This window comes from Neolamprologus multifasciatus, chromosome 19 (assembly GCF_963576455.1).
Source record: "Neolamprologus multifasciatus chromosome 19, fNeoMul1.2, whole genome shotgun sequence".
In the NCBI taxonomy this organism is placed as follows: Eukaryota; Metazoa; Chordata; class Actinopteri; order Cichliformes; family Cichlidae; genus Neolamprologus; species Neolamprologus multifasciatus.
The window spans coordinates 22,948,865-22,974,099 of record NC_140457.1 but is presented as its reverse complement, the minus strand read 5'-3'; the positions used below and the strand labels follow the sequence as shown (position 1 = coordinate 22,974,099).

General features: G+C 37.5%; 1 protein-coding gene across 6 annotated transcripts in view; it reads left to right on the top strand.

Moving 5' to 3' along the window:
* Positions 1–18,265, top strand: part of slc4a11 (solute carrier family 4 member 11) — a 100,173-nt gene extending 81,908 nt beyond the window's left edge. For all 6 annotated transcript variants that reach the window (XM_085142451.1, XM_085142446.1, XM_085142448.1 and 3 more), the window contains 11 exons: positions 760–885; positions 2,511–2,624; positions 3,690–3,822; positions 5,282–5,355; positions 8,383–8,602; positions 9,029–9,135; positions 11,678–11,843; positions 13,554–13,727; positions 15,536–15,731; positions 16,859–17,028; positions 18,117–18,265. In XM_085142451.1, coding sequence (XP_084998577.1) covers positions 760–885; positions 2,511–2,624; positions 3,690–3,822; positions 5,282–5,355; positions 8,383–8,602; positions 9,029–9,135; positions 11,678–11,843; positions 13,554–13,727; positions 15,536–15,731; positions 16,859–17,028; positions 18,117–18,183 — 1,547 coding nt within the window. In that variant the 3' untranslated portion in view covers positions 18,184–18,265. The remainder of the gene's footprint in view (positions 1–759; positions 886–2,510; positions 2,625–3,689; positions 3,823–5,281; positions 5,356–8,382; positions 8,603–9,028; positions 9,136–11,677; positions 11,844–13,553; positions 13,728–15,535; positions 15,732–16,858; positions 17,029–18,116) is intronic.
* Positions 18,266–25,235: the final 6,970 nt, after the last annotated feature.

The window sequence follows — 25,235 nt, the reverse complement described above, 5'->3', positions numbered from 1 at the left end:
TTTCCATATGTCCAGTATTCAGTCATCAGTCACGAGACTTTCACACACGTTGCATACTTTACATTCTCATTGCAAACACATCCAGCTGGTGGTTTTATCGACTCATCAAGTCACACTGCTGCCAAACATGAAAGAGCTTTTGTGTCTCAAGTCAAATAAATGTACATCTTACTCCGTGTTGAGTATTTTTTTTAATGTTAGTTAATTAGTTGCTAGAATAGCTTGTGTAGAAATATTTTAGATTAATCTGTGTAATTCAATATTGTTGTCTGTTGTAAAGAAAAGCAGACAGAGTAAAGAGAGTTTTCCTCTTCAGCTGTTTTCTTTCAGTCTTTCCTCGTGTCATATCAACCAAACACATTGACTGGGCAGTAACAAAATCAAGATATTTCTGTCTTGTGAGCGTCATCAGAGAATGATTATCTGATGAAGGTCACAGGACCAAAATTGTTGTGATCACATTAGAGCCCAATTAAAGTGTTTTATTCCAAAATGAGTTATCCATCATTTGGGTAGCTGCTCTTGCAAAATGATGGATGACACGAAACCAAAACAAATGACTCATATTTTAAAAGGGCAGCAGGTAGCGTAATCCTCTGTAGAATATTTTTACTGTATGAACTGGGTGTTTATAGATGTAGAGGCACTGAATGATGAACTGTGCTAATGTTCTTGCCGTTTTGAAATTAAAGTGTTGAGCCTCCTCCGCTCCATTATGAGGTGAATATGACTCATGTGTTTGTGTTTGTCTCCCCTCAGGTATAGTTGGCAGTAATAAAACCCTGCTGAAGTACATGACCACAGCCATCTTCCTCTACATTGCCATCCTCCTCCCTGCCATTGCTTTCGGCTCCCTCAATGATGAGAGCACACGTGGCGAGATCGGTATGAACATGTACTTAAATCTAGAAACATGAACGCTTTTCTCAGATTGGGACTCTTGAGCTCCTGCAAAATTTTCCATGTCAGTATCAAGTGCTGGGTGCAAAAACGGCTATTTTATCAATTGTTTAAGAAAATAACTGTTGAAAAATAAAAGTTTAAAAATAGAAAGAAGAGTTTTAGTCAGGATTTAGAGTTCATTATAACACCGAAGCAGCATTAATGAAGGTTACCAATGATCTTCTTTTGGTCTCTGTCATCTCTGTGCTTGTCCTGCTAGACCTCAGTGCAAAACCACTGACCACAGTATTTTACTACATAGATTAGAATATACTGCAATGTTTTGAATCATATCTATATGATAATCTCCATTTCATGTATATGGGATATTTTCACACATAAAAACACTTTTTTACATAATAAACAATTCCTTGAGGCAGTATTATGAAACACAGTACACATTTTTTTTAATAATTTTAATGAAGTTTTAACAAAGAATGTCAAACAGTTCAGTACACACACAAAGCAATGAACAGCCCACACACACACACACAACAGACCTATGACATGGTTAGCAAGTCTAGTATTTTAGGGCATTTACCCAACAATGTAAAATGCCATGAGGTGACTGTTGTGAATTTGCACTAAATAAATAAAATTAATTTAACTGAAAATGATCTTCCTTTTGTACAAAAATATTTAGAGACCATAAACAGGAAATCACTTTGAAAAATGTAATTTTAGAACTTTCCACTACTGGACATTTCAAAATAAACAAAGCAGTTCCTTATTTCCATAGTTGACAAGTAATAACCAAATATTAGCACCTGTTTAAAATTCACAATACCCAGTTTTTACGTTTTTAGCTCAGAAAAATGTGATTTAGCTACTTTCTTTACCTTCTAGCTGATAGCATGGCTAATGAATGCACTGAAATTAAATAGTAACACATTAGTGTGCAAAAGTCTTGAGCTCTACCTCTTATTTCTTTATATTTGGCTTGGAAAATCGGAAAAACTTACAGTAATTTATCTAAACATGCAGACATATGGGGAAATACAGAATAGACTCAATGGTGCCAATTTGTAAGACCACTTTTTTTTTAAATCACAAGAAATTCTAGCTACTAGATACTGTTGGATAAGACCAGAAAGGGCTACTTTTGGTCTCTGTAAGTAGTGCCAAAATCTAGTAGTAATTCTCCTTTATTCATTGTGCTATATGAGTAAACACTTTCCTTACCAAGTATTTTTCTCTTGTATGTTTGACCTTCACTTTTTTCTGTTTTAAGTCTGAGCTTAAGACATATAGTTGTGAGCTGATGATCGTTCAAAAGTACTTGCAAGTTTCAGGTGACCATACACATAATAAAACAGTGAAACACTGGAGCCTCTTTCTTGGAAAATATTCACATAATTATGTACTCAGTGGGGGTGGAAAAGGCATCACGTTAGCTGTTTTGTTTAAAAAATGAAAAGGAAAAAATATACATATTATTTCCAAAGTTAACGTATCTTATCTAAAAATTAATATGTAACTTACTTCAGCTTCAAAGGAACCTAGCAGTCACTCATGCACATTAATCAGAGCTTCACGCTGTGTGTTCTCTGTGTGTCATCTCTCTCCAGATGTTCGGAAGACCATCATTGGCCAGAGTATCGGTGGGGTCATCTACTCGTTGTTTGCCGGCTCTCCTCTAGTCATCCCTCTAACCACAGCTCCCCTCGCCATTTTCATCAGCGGTAGGCTTCCCCGCTGTCATTCAGCTCATCTCAATCAAGATGCACTTATCTTTTCACAGTTTCTGCTGACAGCCAGTTTGAATGGAAGGCTGGGAGTGGGTGGAGTACTAAGAAGATTACGTCAAAAATCAAGAAAAAGAAGCACCCAACCATGTCAAACACCAGCCAAAAACTCTTGTGTCCTCATCTGCTCTTGCTTTTACCAGAAAGCGGTACCACTAGAGTAATTAAGCTGTTAGCTCACACATGTGCCCTTAATGAGTGTTCCTGGTGCAGTCAAGCAAAAAGCACAAATCTTCAAAAACTTGTGTTTCTTTTTTTCAAGAATGAGGAGCAGAACTTTTTTTTTTTTTTTTGCGCACTGTGGTTATGTAATGATTGGTTCCAGGGGCCTGCGGGTCAGGAGAGTCACTCATTGCATTCACAAACATGTAAACTTTAGGTTCAGTTCAGAGAGAGACAGCGCATAAACTGTTACATGGTTTTTACCCAACAGCGATGTTTTGTTGGTTGGAATTTAAACGATCTTGACGGCTGGAAGCTGCAGTATCAGGCCATGATGAGGAAAAGCAGCAACTCCGATGCCAAGATGTAGTTTTAATACCAAGGCTGTTTGTTAGGTTTGTGGTGTGATGATCTTTGAAGTAAATGGGTTAGAACTGTGCTATGCGCATTCTCATGGGCATAATTATAGCACATTTCCAGCAGCCTGTCTGAGCAGAACAATGGCTTGTTTGTAAAGCTGTAACTCATCTGCGTACAAATCTGCTCAAGATTACAACTAAATTGTTATGGTTTTAACAAACCTATTACAGTTCTTTTTGTCCTTTCATGTTTGAATGAATTAAAAAATTTTCCAGTTGTTGTTTATGTGTCTGTACTTGTGTGTGTACAAGTCAGTCTTTGCTGGGAGAGAAATCTGTAATGAAGTTCTTTTGTAACATTTTTTCTCACTATCCCAAAATTAGCATAGCAATTGTGTTACTTAGTTTCATAATGTGTATTTATTATATGCGGTTTATTTGTCTGTCTGTTTACATGTGCACATGTGCAACTGGAACACAGTGATCCGAGGAATCTGTGACGACTACAACCTGGATTTCCCAGCTTTCTACGCCTGCATTGGGTTGTGGAACTGCCTCTTTCTCATCCTGGGAGGAATCTTCAATGTCAGTCTGCTCATGAAGCTCTTCAAAAGGTGTCCTTCATATTCCTGATTTTATATGTTGGAGTACTTTAATTTTTAAAGTCCAATTTGTTTTTAATCACTTTAAGTTTCCTTTTATTTTGGTTGCTTTCTGTCATATAGAAAAATGTTTTAAATTGTCTTGTAACAACAGAAAATGTTTTGGGACAGCAGGATGTTTTTAAAGAATGCACACAATCAATGTTTGAAATGTATTATTATTTTTATATTCTAGTATTTTTAAGTAGTTTTAACTGCTATGTGCTCCATTTACTTATTTTAAAGGTAGTTTATATTTACTCTACAGGCATGTGTGGCATAACATTGCAATCAGTGCAACTCTGGTTAATTTGAAAAAAGTATGTATTACACAGTTTGAGTAAATTTGGAACAGTTTTTAGTTTTGTTTTGGTTGACAGATTGGGAAATATCTTGCATTGAAATTTCCATAAATAAGAGTCCATAATTTTGATTAATACATATATTTATACTCAAATTCTGCCAGACCAGCATGCATTCAAACACCTACCAGCTGTAATGCACTTCCCACTCTGTACTTTGCTAACAGCGCCAACTCTCGTTATGGAACTTGCAGCAATTTGCTGTTCGGCTGGTTTTATGATACTGACCTGTAAATCCTGCTACTGTGTTTTCTTAGGAACCGCATCCATTTAGTTGGTGATGCATTATAGTTATATTTTATTGCAAAGTTGGTGTCATACTGCCAGTATATCAGCTAATGGAGAATAAAATTAATTACTCTGTATGTATTTATCACAGAGTGTCTTATATAGGCAGTGAAATTCACTTCATGTTGGCCAGAGATTAAAGTAATTTCCATGGAGGGTTATTCTTCATTATTGGTCAGTGTCAGACTTAAATGGACTTCCTGAGCTTCCATTTGAAGTATTTACAAGCTCTAATGTGGAACCTTAAGGTTAAATGATAATGCTGAGAGTGTGTTCTGTGTTGAAATAAATATTTAACTAATGAATTTATAACCTTAACAACGTTTGCGACATTCCTGTCTTGCCTTTAGACAATGCGTGTTTGTGTCATAGTCGAGCTCTGTGACGTGTTCCTCTTGACTGAAGTAGTCGCTGCATTTTCTGTGGAAGGAGGTTCAAACAAGCCGTCAAACAGCTGTTCTATTTGAGCTCTCTATGAAATCCCGGGTTAACAAAGAAACTTGGTAACCACAGCTGTGCCACCTATGATCTCTAATTGGACTAATGCAGCTAATACAAGAAAACCCTTCTATGTACCCTAAAAATACAAGGGTGTAAAAAAGTATCAATTATAAGAAAACAGTAATGCACACTTTATTCTGAAAATATGTTTGTTAATTCATTAATTTTCATTTCCTTCTGATGTGTTTTTTTTTTTTTTATTATGGGTGTCCTTTTTATTTATATGTATTTATATTAGTTTTTACTGTCTTACAACGGTCTTAATTGTGTAATGTGTTTAGGTCAACAGAGGAGGTCATTGCCCTGTTCATTTCCATTGCTTTTGTGGTTGATGCTGTGAAAGGCACAGTCAAAAGTAAGTTCATGACACACACGAGAAATATCTTCTTTTTTTTTTCTGTGAGTTGTTTACGCGTTGCCTTTCTGTGGTGAAAATCAAATCAAGTAGTCGGCTAACTCAACACACCTGCTGTCGAATCTGCCGCAAGCTCATGTCTGATGTGATTTCAAAGCCCCGAAAGATAAAGAAGATAAAAACCTTCACTGCCACATACATACACATTATTATGTGTAAGTGAATTTTGAGATTATCACTTAAGTGGGCAGCTGAGAGTCATAAGATCTCTTCAACTAATCATTTAGTCCTTTTGATTAAAAACTGTCAAATAGTTTCTTCCAGTGTTTGTATATTCCTTCTGCAGTCCTCTGCACCTCTTAAAGTCTAATAGTTATCAAGAAACAAACTGTGTTTATTGTGATAGTGAAGCCAGATAGAATTCTTTCATAATAACAGCTAATGACTTATATTTAATACCCTGACAGCAAAACATAAAAGACCACGATCATAAAAGTGTTAAGACAGTCACCTGCCAAATGACTTACTAGTGAACCACGGGTAATATAATAATATGATCTTAATTAGTAAATTTAGATAAACAAGCATATATTTGGCCAAGAGTTGAGAAATATTACCTTTTAAAATAGTAGGGAGACAGAAATACCATACGAGGTCATTTGTTACTGTTGTGGGTCAGCAGATTGAGAGGCTTTAGAAATTAATCAGTCGAGATTTTGAACCCCATCTGCAGCTATATTATACCACCCCAGCTTTTATGGCCCCATATCATAAATATTTTACACAATTTAATTTCACAAAAATGAGATGATGATAGCTGAATGTAATTTATTTTGAATGCAGTGTTCTCCTGTTTTGTAGATTGCCAGTGCAGTAGTTCAATTTTCAGAAGCCATTTGTAAAATACGCTCCGAGCTCATATGCCATTACCATAACATTAACCTATGCTATTTTGCTGACACTGTTCCTCCAAAATATTTTCCACTAACACAAATGAATACAGTTTGGGGCGGTATCTAGTCACCTGCACAACCTCGCCTAGCCTGTAACTTTATCCCTGTTTGATGAAAAGACCTGTGGAGGGAACTAGTCATCTCGCACACTATTCCTCAAAAGTGATGTTAGAAGGTATGATGTTGCACTCATTATGAAATTAATAGAGACAAAGTTGTGCATTCATTTTAAGTCACAATGGCAGGAAAACCATCTCCACTGAGTTTAAAATCCCAGCCTTTAGCCACACATTACAGTTGGTGAGCTATTTATTCTGCAGTCCTTACATGGCAGCAAAGACTGATTTAAGCAAACTAGGTAGTTTGTTAAAGCAGGTGTAGATAATGTATTCTGTGCTGTTTCCCCATCATTTCACCCCTAATCCAGACTCGGCCTATTCTGCTAAATTTGATTAGTTTAGATTATCACAAAGGTTACTGGTTCATTTAGTGGTTGGACAGAGAACACTGGCATCAAACACCCAAACATACAAGAAAAATAGCACCTTGCGTGAGTATTTTACAGCCTGGTTGATGGGCATTCAGTGTAGAGGCATAACTCAGATGAGATTTATCTCACTTTCAAAGTTTTATCCCCAGCAGTACTGACAGTTACTCTCACGTGTGTCTTCATGAAAGATTTAAGCATTGTTTCTTTGCCTTTTCTGTGTTGACTGCAACATGAACAATGCAACCTGAGCATGATGGACACTTTTTTGTAGCTTTGGTAAGGTTATATACAAGGCTTCTTGAAAGATTTCAAGATTTTCCTGTTTAATAGGAATCCAATTAATATTTTTTAAAGGATTATAAATATGTCAGTTGTAAGTTTTGGATTTCATTTGAGATCTGTGATATTGCGTCATATACTATACCAGACTTTGGCAGCATACTTGTTATTATTGTCCGTTCATTGTATCTCTGATGGAATCTGTTGACACTAACGATGCATTTTATAGCCAGTGTTGCAAAGGTTACTTTTAAAATGTATTCCAATACAGATTACAGAATACATGCCCAAAATGTAGTTTGTAACGTATTCCGTTAAGTTACTCAATGTGAGTAATGTATTCTGAATACTTTGGATTACTTGTCATGCTTTTTACAACTACATGAATGTACTATTGCTGTGTGATTACTATTACTGAAGGCTACTCGCTACCAAGCTGACATTGTTAGCTGGCATTAGCTGAGGTTAGTTCATGGTCTGCAGACTGTTAGACTTAATGGATAGCATTAACAACCTGCTAGCAGCAAAAAATCTTGTGCAGTTCTGAAAGCAATACGAACTCGATTTTTAAATCTTAATATAAAATGAGTAACAGTAGGGTGGACATTAGGTAAGACTGCACTTTTTGCCGTGATCTTGTATAGAAAACTATTTCTGTATCTGCATATGATTATTTGCAGCTACCAGATTGTAATGCAGACTTCATTAATAGTAATAAATCACACAGCAATAGTACATCGACGATACTGAAGTAGCACATAACCCAGGTAGCTACCACAATTAAAACAAGGTAGTTGCAGTAGGCTAACGTTTGTTTTTAAAAACAAACTGACTTCCAGATGGTTGCTGATAAACAGAGTTTGCATTGCACGGTCAGATTTCGCCCATCCCTTTGTTCTTTAAATGTGAAGTGGTGTTGGAATTTCCAAGTAAGAAACGCATTCCTGCCCGTGCACTGCTGGCTCTGTTGTGCTGGCTCCGGGTCCATTGTGTATCTGACACCTCCAACATTAACAGGACGCTTACATTAGAGCCTCTTTTGTTTGGGTTTCCGGCAGTGCGTGGTATTACAAAAATTAGAGAGGGGATAGAGAGGGCATAGCCTAAAATATGAAACAGGAAAAGACAGCCGTGTAATACATTTATTTCAACAAAGTAATTGTATTCTAATTATCACCAATTTAAGCGGTAACTGTAATGGAATATAGTTACTCATATTTTGTATTTTAAATACGTAACCCCAGAACATGTATTTCGTTACTCCCCAACACTGTTTATAGCTAAACACTGTGAATGTGATTTCAGTCTTTCATAGGTACTACCACGCTCCAACACTGGCCAACAGAAGTATAGGGGACTTTCCTCAAGGTGGAGACATGCTGGGGGGAAACAGGAGTGAGGTGGTCGCGGGGTTTGCACTTACTGAATCCTTCATCCAGTGCAGTCGAGAGAGACCTGTCCTCTGCCTCCTGCTGATGCTCGGGACATTATGGATGGGCTATACTCTCTACCAGTTCAAAAGGAGGTATGTGCAGCACTGCAGTGCTGCAGCAGTCTTAACATAAATCACTGGAGAAGTTTAAATTGTGTTTGGATGGGAGCACTGCCTGCTAGCATGAATACCGCTGAGTAGGGCCTTGACTCTAAAGATTGCAGGAGTGACAGAGCTTACAGGAACTTTCCAGACATCTCTTACAAAGCTCACTTTTCAGTCGAAGCTTCTGTTCCAGCCTGTGATTTAATAAGCATTAATATTCTACTTCTGATTGCTCCCAGTAATCAAATCAACCTCAAAGCTCGATTCAATTGTGTAAGCAAAAGGCGGACCAAGGTACTTAAGCAGTGTCAGGATTGCAGCCATTGTCCTTGTCTTGTCCACAGTAATTGTATTCCTCTATTATTTGTCTCTCCCTCCTCACTCCCTTCTCCTTTCTCCCTCTCTCTCTTCAAGTCCGTTCCTGCATGCCAAAGTGAGGGAGGTGCTGTCGGACTGTGCCCTGCCAATCTCAGTGCTCATGTTCTCCTTCATCGGCTCCTACATTTTCAGTGACATTGAACGTCAGTATCATTTATTGCTTGGTAGTGTTAATATAATTTATTTATTGCAGTTATAGAGTGCATTTGAGATGTCCATTATAAATAATACTATGCAGTATAATATAGTGTGGTTCTTACTTTAAAACTGTTTTAAAAAAAATAAAATGTTTGAAACGTGACCACGTGCAGCACTTTTTTCACCCTATTTCTAACACTTTTATTTTGGAGAAGGTGTTGTGACTTTGGCCTGTACCAGTAAATTCAAGTCATTGACACAGGTGGAGGAAAACGTATCTTGCAATTCTCACACATGCAAAGCGATAGAGGTTCATTGTCTTGGTCAAGGATGTTACCGCGAGTGGTCAAGAACTAAACCATCAATTGTCTGTGTGATTAGTGGAAGACTTGCGGTATAGCTCGACAGCTATATAATGTCCACTTCATTCAAAAGAGACCCCAAAAATAAAAAAAAAACTATCTTAAAACTGTCCCTAATACTTGGTTAGTGGTTAATTAGTTTTCTCTTTTCTCAGTAATTTTGTATTTATTAAACCTTGTACATGTTTTTTTCTATTTAGTAAGGGAAGATTCATGTTCTTAAAACTCTTTATTTTTTTCCAGGAACCTTGAATGCCCACACAAATTTCATTTCAAATTACTACATAATCATGTGATAAAGTGAGTGTTCACAGGACTCAATTCTGTGAAAAACTAAGTACACCCCATGATTCACTGGCTTTTAGAACCACCTTCAACAGCAATAACTTATAGTAATTGTTTACTTTGACTTTGTCAGTCTCTCGCGCTGTTGTGGAGAAATTTTGGCTCAGTCTTCTTTTTAGGGCTGTTTCACTTCATTGAGGTTTGTAGGTAGCTCTCTTCAAGTCTCGCTATAGCATTTCAGTCAGGTTGTGTCAGGGACCATTGAAATACTAGGATTCTTTTCTTTTTCACCCATTCTGTTGTACATTTGCTGGTATTGTTGAGATGACCTGTCCGGTGAGACTGTTTGTCCAAGTTTTAGCCAGCAGACAAACAGCCTCATATTTAACATAAGGATACAGTCCACTACAGAGTTCATGGTTGACTCAGTAACTGTAAACTGCCCGGGTCTAGTGACTGCAAAACAAGCCCAAATCATCAGCACTCTGTCACTATACTAGAAAGTTGGTAGAAGGTATTTGTCCTGATACGTTGTGGTTTTTGCCAAAACAGGCGCTGTGCATTATTCTTAAGCTGTGCTTCCATGCTCTTTTTAGAAATAAGAGGTTTCATTATTTTTCTAATTGTACTGTCATTAACTTTAATATTTAACATGGCTAATGGAGCCCTGAAGAGTCTGCAGTGTAGCTCTTTGCTTTTAATAGTATCTCTGCAGTCTTGCAGTCTGACCTTGGGGTGAATTTGCTGGGACGGCCACTCATGGGAGGCTTGTTGCAATGTGTTAACAAACACATGAATACTCCAGACCTGCAAACTGTCGAAACTTGTGCTTTTAGAGAGGAGCTCGCACATGCGGATGATCAATAATCAAGTGCATGTGATTTGCAGCACCATGCTACTACTTATCCTCTTAATTCCTATGAAGGCCTGTGAAAACTTTATTTATCTCTATAGTCTGTCACGGCATTTTAATAGAAGATAACTGAAACATTAAATCGTTTCTTGAATGCATCTATAAATATATATTTTAATAATTTACTCTTGAGAGCTTTTTTGAGTGTCTTGTTTGTCAGGAATAGACATTTAACATTTTTACACAATTAGGAAATAAAATTGTTGAAGCAACCTAAGTGTAAACACAGTGATTGCTCAATCTCTTACTTTGTGACATACTGTGGTATTGTTTCAGCTCCATTTAAGGAATTTGAAGATACTCCCAAACTTATGACCTTTTTATTTCCAAAACATGTTTTCTAACTGCGAGGCCCCTCTTATTTAACGCCTTTATTGTCTTTTTATGTTCCCCAATCAAGGCACAGGCCAAAACACATTGGAGATTTTCAATTTTTATCCTCTATTGTTTAGCATCATTTTGTGTCCCCATTCATTGTTGCCAAGGCAGCAGCTGTTCTCTAGAGGTCGACATAGAAACAAAGAGATCAGTGCCAAACCCTCAAATGAATTTAAATATAAGTGCTTTACCTCCAGAGACAATAAGTCATAAGATAATAGAGCCATTATTGTATTGTCATTCCTTCCTAGATTTAACCAACTGCACTTAATTCAACCGCCTTTGTCGGGAGAGTGTGCCAAAAAAGATGTTCAGCATTTGGAAAAAAATCCAGCCTCTCTTATGATTATTGGTGTGAAATACAAACATGAGTCATTACAGGAGTTTAAGAGACAGTCGTGTTTGTAATGATTGAATGTGATGATAGGAGTAATGCTAATGAATTTCAGTACATTCACACATACAAGAATCTTGTTGGAAGCAGATGTTTCTCGTGTTCCAGGCTAAAGTTAAATATGAGTTATGATGGAGGTTTAAGGCATCATTTTGTAATATAAACTTAAACTCGTGGTTGTTATTTTTTTGTTTCATTTTCTTCCTTTGAAACAGTTCCAGTGTTTAAAGTTCATAACCGGCCCATCTTCAACGTGGCACCATTTGAGCGGCTGTCGCCCATGAACGTTGTCAGCGCCATGGGACTCGGCTTTCTCCTGGCCCTCCTTATCTTCATCGACCAGAACATTGTCGTTTCACTGACGAACGCACCAGAAAACAGGTAAATTCTTATATGCTGAGCAGACGTTGGACATCTAAGAGATATGATTGCAAAACTCTCTTCACTGAAAATAGCTTAACAACACCAAGGGGAAAGTTGAGTTGATTCTAGTATTTGCTTAGCACACTTCCTGTGACCATTCGAAATGCTGTCAGACTTTTAGAGATCCACTCCTCCACTTTGGAATTTGCTTCAACTGGATATTTTCCAGTCTGTTGGGGAGGGTGGAAGAACTGAGCCAGAAATTTGACATCTGAGTCAAATTGTCACAGTCAGAGAGCTCTGAAGAAGCCTCAGAGCCAAAACACAATGTGAGCTTTTACCCAGTTCTACTAAATTTGCATTGGATGGGCCAATTTAGGGCCATCAACCATCTAGCAGCCCTACAGTGAAAACATATAATGATGGAATTTCTGACATTAGCTTGTACATTTGTTGGACAGAGATTAATTGGATCTAAATGTCTGCTCCAAATATGGAAGAATTCCCCAGAGGGCAGATATCCACTCCTCAAAATTCAGAAAAAAAATTAAAGATATCTAAAAATGGGACTCGTTGTGAGATGAAAAAGAGTGGTAAACAGAATTCAGTTTGTTTATACCTCATGTTTTCCTTCATATGTCATTAATAAAAGAGTCCCAAACAGCTGAAGCTATTTCTGCTGCAGCTTTGTTCTTTGTTATTTTATCTGGTCCATTCCTTTATTTGCTTTACATCTTTTTTTGAAGCATTTGAACTTTTTTCCCCACCCGCACAGATATTTGATTCCATCAGTCGTTTTAGTTTAAAAATATGACGACATTTTGAAAATGAATAAAGACTTTACAGGCTCTCAGCATGATCCCAACTTACAAAGTTATATATATGGTTGTTGAGTGGATATAAATGAAAATAAAGCTAAAGGCTTCTTCACCAATAAATCCTCTTTCACTTAGATTTATGCTTGATGACTTAAAGTTTCCTATGCACTGTAATTTACAGTATGCAGCGGTGCCAATGTCATATGCAAGGGCACAGAGCAGGAGGCACGACTAGTTATCAGTGTGTTCATATTTCTTTAAAACACTGCTGCTGTCTGCCTTCACGCAGCATATTTACAGTTTTAGGCTACCAACACACACACACACACACACACACACAGTCCCCCTCATACCACCTCAGAGATGATGCATTGCAGTGATCCCTCACTAACAGGGGCAAAAAAAAAAAGTTTGGTGGCATCAAAAAGGTCGCAGCCTTGTTTTTGTGTAACATTACTGTAATGTCATGCTCGGCTTATGATGTCATCATCAGTGACATATTGTTTGCGCTTTTCATTCTGTAAAAAAAGAAAAGAGAACAAATCCACAAAAATGTACAGGATTTTTTCTTTTATGTTTAATGGGAAAAAGTTAGTGAAACGTGAGTGAAGTTTGTCGAAGGGCATCACTGACCTTAGGAGAAAGATGCTCTTTTTGGTTTTAGCAGAAGTGTACTAGTAGCTGTACAGTGTACAGGCAGACTACTGTCACGTGGACTTACTTCTAAAAATTTGTGTATGGCAGTTTTCTTGTGTGTGCCTTTAAACCTATTTATAGAACTTATGGTAAATGTACTCTGTTACTTTCTTACATTTGTATGTAATTTGTCCCTTTATGGTTTTAGAGGCAGCTTTAACCTGTTTTTGTGCTGCATTATGCTGTTGACTGTAATGGTTGCGTTGCTCCTCAGATTGCTGAAGGGTACTGCATATCACTGGGACCTAATGCTCTCTGGGCTCATTAACATCCTAATGTCAGTGCTGGGGTTGCCCTGGATGCATGCCGCCTTTCCCCACTCCACCCTCCATGTGCGCCAGCTGGCTTTTGTGGAGCAGCGCGTTGAGGGGGGGCACCTCTACGAGACGTGAGTTACCCACCCTCTCACTTCCAGTGCTAATCAGATTCTTAATTAAAGCTCGTCTTCAGAGCGTGTGGCGACTGTAATTTTGAGTTGTATCCGAGCTACTGTATCCTGTTCTTCCCTGATTGCATGATTACTATGTAACTAAAGATTTTCCCTCGGGGTGGAAGAGGTGAGGGAGTTTTTAATAGATGAGAGGATTATGTTCATCATTCTGGCCACACAGATATGTGCAAAATTACAGTTTGCATATATTCGGGATTAAGAAAGTAGTTGAGTATGATTAATGGAGACTAGGGGGGACAGTCTTATATAAGTTCAGAAGATTTAATTAGAGATATAAGCTGGAGAAAAGTGTGCCATTTCAGGAATTTTGAAAGTGTGTATATGTCTGGAAATTTCCTAGGAAATTTTGAATATTAGTATCACTGACTGTTTATGAACAGCTGTTATTTCCAGTGTTTTTGAAGATGTACTACATAAAGTATTTTTATTGCATCTTTATTTGGAGGTGCTTACTAGTCCTGAACAGGTGACATTAAATTAAAAAGACTCAAGAATAAGATCAACACAAGGTAAAATAAATAAAATTTACACAACGAGAAAAATGTGAGGTTTCAGCTCCACAGGTTGAGAGTCCAAATGAGGTCATTCCAAGGTCACAGATGCAATCCCTCATGTTGCATGCAGCAGAAAGAAAATGTATATGATGATATAACAACCTTTTTTTAACATCAGTGTCTAGAGTCTGAATTAACAACTCCAATTAAAAGGGATGTCATCATCATTTGGACAGTCAACCTGAAATGTTGGGAAAATGATGGTGAGGTCCATTTTCAACTTCAGAAAACATATATAATTGTGCAGGTTCTTCTCCAAAAACAGTTCAGTCTTCATCAGGCCACTAAACCTTTTCCCAGAGCATCGTGTTGCTCATTGACGGGTGTGCATGATTTTTTTCTTCCCCTCTTCTGCGCTGTCCTGCTATGAACATCACATGGTCAGTGCAGCCGTGAACTGTGACACATAAACGTCAGAATTATGAACAGAGATCATCTGATTGGAGTCATTTCCAGGAACAGTAGACCGATTAATACTAAATACTTTAAAGCTTTTCCAGCTTTATACAAATGTAAAGTAATCTTTGTCATATTTCACTTTGCAAAGCAGATGCATTTTTAAATAGCAAATTCAAAATGCTCACATGTTTTTTAAGTCTAGCCGACACCTCCAATCATGTTCCGTTAATTGGAGTGCAGGATTGCTGGTGCCTGACTTCAATTAGCTTTTGTAGATGTCATTAGCCTAGGGCTTTCCTTACTTTTTCCAAACAACTCTGCAGATGTTTAAATCAACTATACTCTGGCAAAAAGCTTATTTGTATTTTATTAATTTAAACTTGTGTTTGTTCATGATGCGGATGAAGAGATGTTCTTATTATCACACAGGTGACTCATAAGTGCTGATCATTTTTGTTATATTATTGTTCAAAAAGAGTGGTTAATATTTTTAATCTGTAAGAAGAGAGTTATCAGTAATAGCAGAAATCTTCATCCTTTTTGTGGTTTTAAAAATAACAGGATCTGATAATGAGATATTGGGGGGAAAATATAGCATGTCTTTTCCCCACTGCTCAGGCCCCTTAAACTCTGGGAAGTGGGTCTGGAAAATTCCTGATTTTTCAAATGAAAAAATATGCTGCAATACTGATAACAAAATCCCAGAAAATGCATTGTCTGTTGCATTGTATGAATCAATTGTGGGCTTTCCAGTAACCATTCATTTGTATGTTATTGTGTGCGTCTCCTCAGTATCGTCCAGGTTAAGGAGACCCGTCTGACGTCTCTGGCTGCCAACATCTTCATTGGCATATCAGTGTTGCTGTTGCCTCTCCCGCTGCAGTGGATACCCAAACCTGTCCTCTATGGCCTCTTCCTCTACATCGCCCTCACCTCCATCGACGGAAACCAGATGTGCGACCGAATGGCTCTCCTTCTGAAGGAGCAGGTCAGAAAGTGTGTGGTGGAAGCAACAGTTGAATAAATGTGTGTGTCCGTGCCCATATGTCGATAGCAGGGCTCTGCAGATCAAACGGTTGACTGTGTGCCCGGTGCTGGAGGACCAGACACGAGTGAAATGGTATTTGCAAATATAATTTTTGTGCTCGTATATTCACAGTACGAGGTGGGTAGTGTTTAGTGAATAATAAAAACTGATAAATTAACATTTTTATTCTAGTATAGTGTATCAAACACATAACAATACTAAAAGAGAATGCTGATTGATTGTCGTGAGTGTTTTATCCTGTGTGTCCGATTTAACCTTCCTTCTCTCTCAGTAAAGATGTAAAGCAAGGCTTGCCATTTTTCCCTACGCTTGGTTAATGTCACACACTGGCGCCTCCTAATGACAATATAAGGAAATGACTCAAAATTTACAGGTTTCGCTGTCTAGAAAGCCTGCATAAGTGTAAATCTTAGTGCTGTAGAAGCATTTATGCTCATGTACATATACAATTATGCAAAGGTTAAACTGAAAATAAAATCAATGTATTAATTAAAAGTAAAACCAAACCTTAAAAAATCTCATATAAACATTGTTCAATTTAATGACCACTTCTTTTTTTTTGCTTCGTATGAAATCCAGATCTTTGTCTGTTTTCTTCTTCACATAAATACATTTTCTGTCCTCACCTGTAGATAATTCCAATTTACTGAGTGTACAGGTACCAGCCAAGCTTTAGAAGATGCAGATTTGTCCTGTCATTTTTTTTATTTATTTGCTCTTTGTTTGTTATAAGATTAGTACCTGACACCAGATCAGTTGGTGGAACTAAATTTGTTTTTGCTGCAGCTCGACTGGGACTGCATGTCCTACCAACAATCAAAGTTATTGTGGTATACAGTCACACAGGAGATACTATAAATGCAGTTATTGTACGTTGTAGGAATGAATGCTAAATGTTCGTTGTGATTTAAAATCCAGAGTGCACTTCTTAAATGCGTGTGGGATATCCACTTCCCTTAGTCATTCCTTTAAGTTTGCAGGAGACCTGAGGACAGTGAAGAAGAAGAGCCACAGGGGAGATTGTTTTTTTTTTTTTAAATCTGTCTTGATCCTCTCACCTCCTGCAGACGTCTTACCCACCTACCCACTACATCCGCAAAGTGCCCCAGAGGAAGATCCACTACTTCACCTTCCTGCAGATGATGCAGCTGCTGGTGCTGTGTACATTTGGCATGTACCCGATACCGTACATGAAAATGATCTTCCCTCTGGTCATGATCCTCCTAATCCCAATCAGGTACGACTGTGACCACTTTGTCCCGTAAAATTGTTTTCTCGAGTGCTTTAAACCAGGGTGACATTCAGCACCACACGGGTAATAACAAGAGCTGTGTCTGACCTAAATCTGCCCTCTAGAGGAAAAAAGCTTTAAATTACAGTGAAGTCTGGTTTATGCTGTCTTTTTTTCTTTCAAAAATCTTCATATCTCTCTAAAAAGCACTATTATGGGGAATAAAGTAGACAAGATGATGGATTATCTTTATTCTGTTTTTAAACTTTAACATTTAATGTGGAATGGAAAAAAACTGCAACGTCTGACTGAACGATACCCAAATATTGATCAGATTGATAAAACTCTGAAACACACTGTATGGAGGCTTTTACCATAATGATCAGATGCAGAACTAAAGCACAGCATAAAAGCCTACCGGAAATACCTGAATTTAAAAAACAAAGTTTCAATTATTTATTAGATGATCACAGTGGATAAATACACTGAAAAAATAAATTTTTCATGAGGTAACCTGCATTAGTACATTTTTGTGTGGGGCAGTTTATTCCAGGGCAGTGTGGCAAGCTGTAAACATGACATTGTCACATTAGCAAACAGCTGCCCTGTACACATATGCTGGAGACACGACACAGCATTGATATTCAGCAAAGTTGTGCTTCAGGTTACTGGGTGCGAGCTAATTCAATATTCCCCTTTTCACTTGTTTGTTTTGGTTCCCTCCAACTTTGTTTGGATTGTAATAAAAATCAGGTTACATTAATGAGTTAAAAATATAGAGGGAAAATTCTCAGTCATTATTTTTTCAGTCTGATTTTATAGTGCAAATGTTGACATTTAATCACCATGAAGGTAAATGTGTATAAAATAATAATATCCTGAAACCATAAAGTGCATCTTTTAAAGTTTGGGGGCTCGTAAATTAGCCACTGTAGAAATGCACTCTTGATCACTGGTAGCACTGATAAGAAGGCGGTCAGTTTTATCTGGTAAAATCAGACACTGTAAAGGCTTTGGGGTTTATTTTCTTCTTATGTTTTCTTTCTGCTCTAACAAGCACCAACTGACATGAATTATCTCTGCTCTGTGTTTAGGAACAACGTGCTCCCTCATATCATTGAGGCCAAATACTTGGACATAATGGATGCCCAACACATGTAGCTACAGATGGAATAAGCTCTGGATCCACATAAAGACATCTGGAATTTAAACAAAAAAAAAAAAGAAAATTAACAAAAACATATTTTTCAATGCAAAACTGTATGGAAAGCAAAAAGGAAATATATATCGACTGTTTTGATTTTTGTATCCGATAAGAACATTCTTTTAGGTGAAACACTGGAAAAGTGGCAAGTCATGTGAAGAGGGACGAGAGTTGTGGGAAATATTTTCCAAAAATTAAACGGACAGCATCTCTCTGAAGGGGAAATTCTACCGAAAAAAAGGAAGGAGAAAAAAAATGAAACATAAAACAGGACCATCCAGAACTCCCTGTTTCACTTCTGTTTGACCCTCTCAGATTGTTCAGTGCCATATACCTCCATCTTCTCCATTCACACCTTTTACTTTTCTATGGTAACACTTTACAATATCCTACTGCAGTGTGTACATCTGTGTTTTAACCTGTGGGCAACTGCTTCAAGTATTCACTAATACTGCTCAAGTAATAAAACTGCTGCCAGTGGAAATTGCGTATTAATTAGAAAGGTGTAATGGCACAATGTCAGTATGAAAATTATCTATTTTTGACACTTTGCACTCACATTGTGTTTTTACACTGCCATACAGGGAGGTTTGCCATCTGTACACTGTGTTAAGTATTGAAAATCTTTTCCATGGACCACTTACATGGAAGTAATACCGCGTTTAGGTTTAGGTAAAGAAAATCTTTACCTTAATCATTGTGCAGTGTTAAAACCTTCACATTCCTACACCTTTTAGCTGTGATCCTCCCTTTTATCTATCTAGGACACGTGCGTCCTTACATGTTTTGATTCTAAGTCATTCCAAAAACGTTAGTATTCATTAGGGTGTGTGTGCGTGTGCGTCTGTGTGTGCGCGTGTGTGTGCCATCATCTAGCTTTCTGCCGGGTCTTAGAAAACCGAATTTTTAAGGTGGAATTTAAGTGCTCAGATGAATTTTAAAAAATACATTCCACAGGTATATATTATGTGTAATTATTTAGAAAGACAGCACAAACCAAATCATATAGTAAAGTCTTTATGAAATTATGAATATATTAGAATATATTATGGCAGTATATAAAACTTATTATTGTTCAAATCTAGGATTATTTATTTATCATGATGACCGTTTGTCAAGTGGAGAATGATCATTTTGTGTGTTTACCCTGACCTGTACTTCTCTTTTTGCTCTTTTTCATCCCACAGATACCAAATGTTGTATTCCGAGTGTGTCTCACATATGACTCTCCCACAGTTTACATATCAAAGTCCCTTCGAGTTCCATGTCACAGTTCTGGTGCATTGCTAGTAAAGTCAGGTTAAAAAAAACAAAACGAAGCATCTGAGAGCTTTGGACTGAACAAAATGCTTTTTTTTTTTCCTGTGATCAAGTGTTCAAAAATGAGTTTTAGAATAACCCAGTCTTGTTTTCTATTTAGATGTTATGATTAGATCAGTGCTTGCAGATGTTGTCATGTAATAATCCAGGTGTCTGGAGAGATTAATCTTGTTATCTACAGCTCAAAGAGAAAAAAAAAGATTCTAAACACTGGTTTGCTTAAAGCATGTCACCTGGGTTTTTAATACAATGTGATGCCAATGGACATGTATCCTACATGAGAAAAAAAAGTAGCAAGTCAAACAGTAACTTCTCATTAAAACGAATGCAATGCTCAATATTTAGCAATACTGTGTATAAAGCAGAACTTCACCGGTGATATTGGGGTGAATCAGCAAAGGCGGACCCATCACTGAAGCAATGACAGGCCAGCTGTATTTTTACAACAGCACCTTTTCAGTCCATCCTCATGGTACAAACGCTGCTCTGCACTGATTTGATTACGTTACACATCAAGAGGAAAAAAATAAATAAATATATATATATATATATATATATATATATATATATATATATATATATATATATATATATATATATATATTTAATATACACACACATATATTTGCCTGTCAAAGAGGCATCCACAGTGGCAGATTTTGTTGCTTTCCCAATATCCAAATGGCAGCTCCCACACTTCTGTTCAACTTTGTCTTACAGATGTGAGAAAGATGTCCAATTTAAGCAGATGGATGTCTCATGCTGAGATAGCAAGGCATAAAAGCCTGCAAGCATTTGCATAATCCTTGGACTAAGCCTTAAGACAGCACAGGTGAAAGCAGGATGAGATTGTGAGGTATGAAGGAATATGTACAGTTTGCAATGCAAAGTTTAGTTTTTATTAACTATCCATTATAATCCAACGCAAGGTATTAGTTTCTAACTTTGGACTGAGATTTACTGATTCTTCTTCTTATGTGACAGTACTGTTGTTGTTCCTTGATATCCTCACTGTACTGATCATTTTGGAATAGCAGCAAACTTCTCTCAGAGGACTTGATATTGGATTTGGGATGAAAGATACTACTCCGTTTGTGAAACCTTGACTTCCCCTTCCTCCTAATTGGATTTGTTTGAAATTGCGTCTGTGATGTTTTGTTTAGGTTAACCACCCCTCTTTTCTGATTTCATATAGCCTACTTTTTCTAATCATGAATGTATGATGTGTGGATTTTTATATAGCATACTAATTTAGGTGTCAAACAGAATCTGTAATTTTGTCAAAAAGATCAGCTATATTTGTAAGCTGTAAGATGTAAAATGAGAAAAAATGGTTATCAAAACAGAATGTGTTGGTTTACTATAGTGTGTGTATATATATATATATACACACACTCTACACTGAAAAAGAGAGATTATCTCAAGCTGTTTGCCAAATAAAAAGTAGTAGTGATGTAAATAAGTGTGTGCTTGTGCTCACTGTGAATTGGTGATCAGATTGTCGTAATGTTTGATATTTATATTAGTGCCCTTTAGACAAAGGTTCCCTCTAATGTTATTGACCACCTTGACCATTTATCTACAGCTACTACCAGGACAAAACGTTCCCCTCATCAGCCTTGTTCATTTAGAGGATATTACAAAAGGTCAGGACATTATGTGCCACATGGTTACATAAAGAATGCAGTGTATTTTCAGTATGCTAATCTGCTGTGGAAGTAAGAAGGTAATCAACTCAAAATAACTTCTTGGTAGTGCCAAGTAATGCAGCTGTAGGACCGTGTGTGAAATACAGCTCCATACTGCAAACATGCATCTATTTCTACTTATGTTTCTAATTTTTTTTCACAATCTTTTGTTTTAATAAAAATAAAAACCCACTCCTACATATATAAATTACAGAGAGATTTTTATGTATGTTAACACGTTTCCAAAAATATTAAGTTAGCTGTTATTTCACCTATAAATTTCCTGCTCTGTGGGGAATTAATAGGCATTGTTGGTGCTTTAAGTGTCATCCTTCCATTGAAACAAACCTCAGTGTAAACGCTATAATCAATGTTACTGACATGCATCCTCGCATGGGGATAAAACCCTTCAACCGCTCTTTAACCAGTAGATGTATTTACAGCGCCGCCTTCAGGACAGTTTTTATATTCCCAACTTCACTGAAAGGGGATCCTGTGTGTATTGGTACCATAATTACTGAATGAGTAATTACGTGTTTTAATAAATATTTGTATATATCAAACTGATGTATAGGCAGAAAAAAATATAAAAGTATAACATCGTCTCTGCTGCACTGCACCTGCGCAGATAACCACAGATCTCTAAGTCATCAGAAACCTGGCAGTGCAGGTGATCAGCTCTGTGGGGTTATTAAAGGTACGCGGACAGAGTCGCGTTAAATCAGTTAAGTCCCTCTGCCGCTCTGGGCTGCACGGTGCGGAGCTCTGACTGTATAAACAATGGACAACGAGACAGCACTTTCTCCCATGGTGCAAAAATGAAGCCAAAATATTCCCCTTGTGGAAGCTGCCATATTGCGCTTTTGGAGCCAGAGTCTGCTCAGGAGTGACTTGAGGTGGAGCGACTGCGTCACGCTCCCACCCACACGCCCGCTGGACGTGACCGCAAAGTCTGTATTTTTGAATGATTCCTTAGTTTTTGTTATCCATTTTTTAAAAAGAAGACATCAGCTGCATACTCCACAGAGACCCAGAGTTACCGTTAATATCAAAAATGTAATGCTGTCCTTTGAGATTTTAACAGAAGACTGAGTGTAATGGATCTAAAACTGTTTAAATCTTCAGAGAACTCTACAGCCTGGTAACATGAAAACTTTAAAAACAGCAGCAGAAGATTTCAGTAGTGTATTGTAATTTGTTCTTTTCATTTAATAATAGAGTCCACATAATTATTACCAGCTACACCCACCATGGGAGAAACTGGTGAGGGAGACCCTCAGGACCAAGCTGGGTTTCCTGGGTCTAGAGGTTTGGAGAAATCCAGATGTTCTGTTGACCCACTGAGAGAGGCATCATTTCAGAAACATCAGAAGAACTGAAGTTCATCGCAGGGATCAAGGAGGACCTCATGATCTTCACCACCAGCTCCCTTACAGGGAAATCTTCAGAACTCCACTGTAGGCCCACGCCAGAAGAGACCTTTGGTTTGTTTAATGTTATAAATACTTGGATAATCCTCAGAGGCTCTGAACTTTTACATAAAGATATTATATTCAGTCCTGTAGAAATATATATAATAAAAAATATATTATCCTCTCTGGTCACTGGTATGAATGACTGTGAATTACTTTGTGGTAAATAACAGACTACTGGCAAAAAAAAAAAAAAAAACAGTGAAAGAATTCCAGATCACCAGTTTTTAGTTAATCTTCATCAGGTTTTATTTAATTGTGTCAGAGAAAATCTCATGTGCTCTTCATGTGTCTGAGTGCATTCAGTGTTTAAAACAGAACCTCTGCAGGTCTCAGATCAGCAGCTTTCTGAAACACCAAACTGCTGATATGTAGTGACACACACGGTTACATGGATGATGAATCCTTTTCACTTTTTGTCTTTAACTTTATCAATAAAACAGCTGCAGCTTTCACTGACAGCACATGTGGTACTTTAACCTTTGTACTGTTTTTTGTTTTTTTTTATCATCAGCTAATTCTGGAGTTACCATGAACATGTTGGATGATCTGTCTGCTTTCACTGGGTGGTGCAGAGGTCTGAGTCTGAGGGGAGCTCCTGTAATCACAAAGAGAACAGAATCATCACAAACTGAAAAATAAAGTTTATCTCTCAAATCTGAAATAAAGCTGATCCTTCTTGATCCTCATAGAGTTCTACTCTTGCATTCTTTCAGTTCTACAGTTCTGCTGACATATGAGCTGTTTATTTAAAAAATGACAAAGCCTTGTATACCATACATACTATATAAACAACATATATAAACAGATTTTCCAATATAATATTTACCTTTGAGTTGTTGGTGCTTTGTAAATGGAAATCTCCAGAGGTGAGAAGATGGAGCAGGTTTGTAGTCCTGGTTCAGTCTGCTCCTGCATTGTGGTCACCGACATACAGCAATGTTAAAGCTGCTGCCTGAGTACTGAAAAACAAATAATAATGCTACAAATTATTTCTCTTAAAAGATGTAAGCTGTCCAGAGTGCTGCACATGTAACTTTGTGACCATTAATATGAATTCAGATTTGTTTTTTAACCTGAATAATTTAAACAAACTCCATAAAAATAAAAATACAGTCGGTACTAAAAAAAAGAATTAATTAGTGGGAAAATTAAACGTACATTTTAACTTAATCTGCCTGCTCTATCTGCCATTCCCAAACAGAGATACACAAGTTTCACCGTGACTGCAGCTGCCAGTCAAAGAATCAAACTTATGGGAAAGGAGACCCCTTGAATATAAATGATGAGAACTATTGATAGTTATCAAAAGAATCTTTGGAGAAATTTTTATTTTAGTCTGACCCCAGTCCCATCCGCTAACATGGAGGAGGTGGGATTTATGACCTATACTGCAGCCAGACACCAGGGGGCGATAGAGACGTTTTGGCTTCATTTTTGGTGAGCTGTCGCGTCGTCCATGTTATGAGTTGTATGAAAGGTCAAGTTAGGCGTGCAATCTGATATCAGGTTGTACTTAAGCTCTCAAGGTTACTTTGTTTATAAGTTGTTGATCGGGTAATTTCTTTGTGCGTGACAGAACAGATTCATTTTTAAATAACGCCGTTAAAACGAGTTTTTCAGCAGCAGACTGAAGGCTGACGCATTGGCTGCTCTCACCGTTATCGCGGTTGCCATAATTGTTGTGCATTTCTGTGCAAATAAAAAAAAACAAACACAAAAAAACACAAAAAAACTTTATTCGCGATGTCAACAACAAATCCGGAGGGCACATAGTAACTGTTGCTAAGCAGTCGCTGGGGGCGGGGCCGATGGAACAGTAATTTTCCAGTGACGTCATTGGCTTGCCTTTGAACCCTGTGACGTCGCCGGCTACAAACCCCTTAAATACGACAGTTCTGCTTACTTTGCTTTCACATGCTTTCACAGTGGAAGGTGCATTTTAGACGCGTTCAAGTCAAAACATAGCAAATTATCATTTAACCCATCCCACAAAAAATATAAAAAATGGAAGACAAATACTTAAATACTGAGAACATTGAGGGAGTCATAGCAGCACAGCTTTATCCTGTGATCAAATCTTTCTTTGAAAATTTGACACCTGTGCAGTGGCATACCATTAGATCAGGAGACTTGGACATTGCCACTAAGAGTCTTCTAGGAGAGCTCATTGTTGAGATAACTGAAATAGCTTTGAAACACTTTCAAATGATGACTCAGAATGCCAACACTGAAATATCAGAATATAGTGTTTTGAGCAAAATGAGGACCATACTTCCACAGGCTTTTGCTCAAGCTTTGGGAACGGTTCCTCAGGGCAACAAGGCAAGTACTGAAAAGTTAGAACAGCTGCTTGCTAAGGAGGTTGTGCTAAGTATTAAATCTTCACAGTCTTCAGACAGCAAAACAAGTTTTGGAGAACACAAGCGCACCATTCCTCCAAAACGGCTGAACAAAATGATCCGTTTTGCTGGGAGAATGATTCGAGGTTTAATCTCCAAGATGAATTATTACAGCACGAGCACTGAT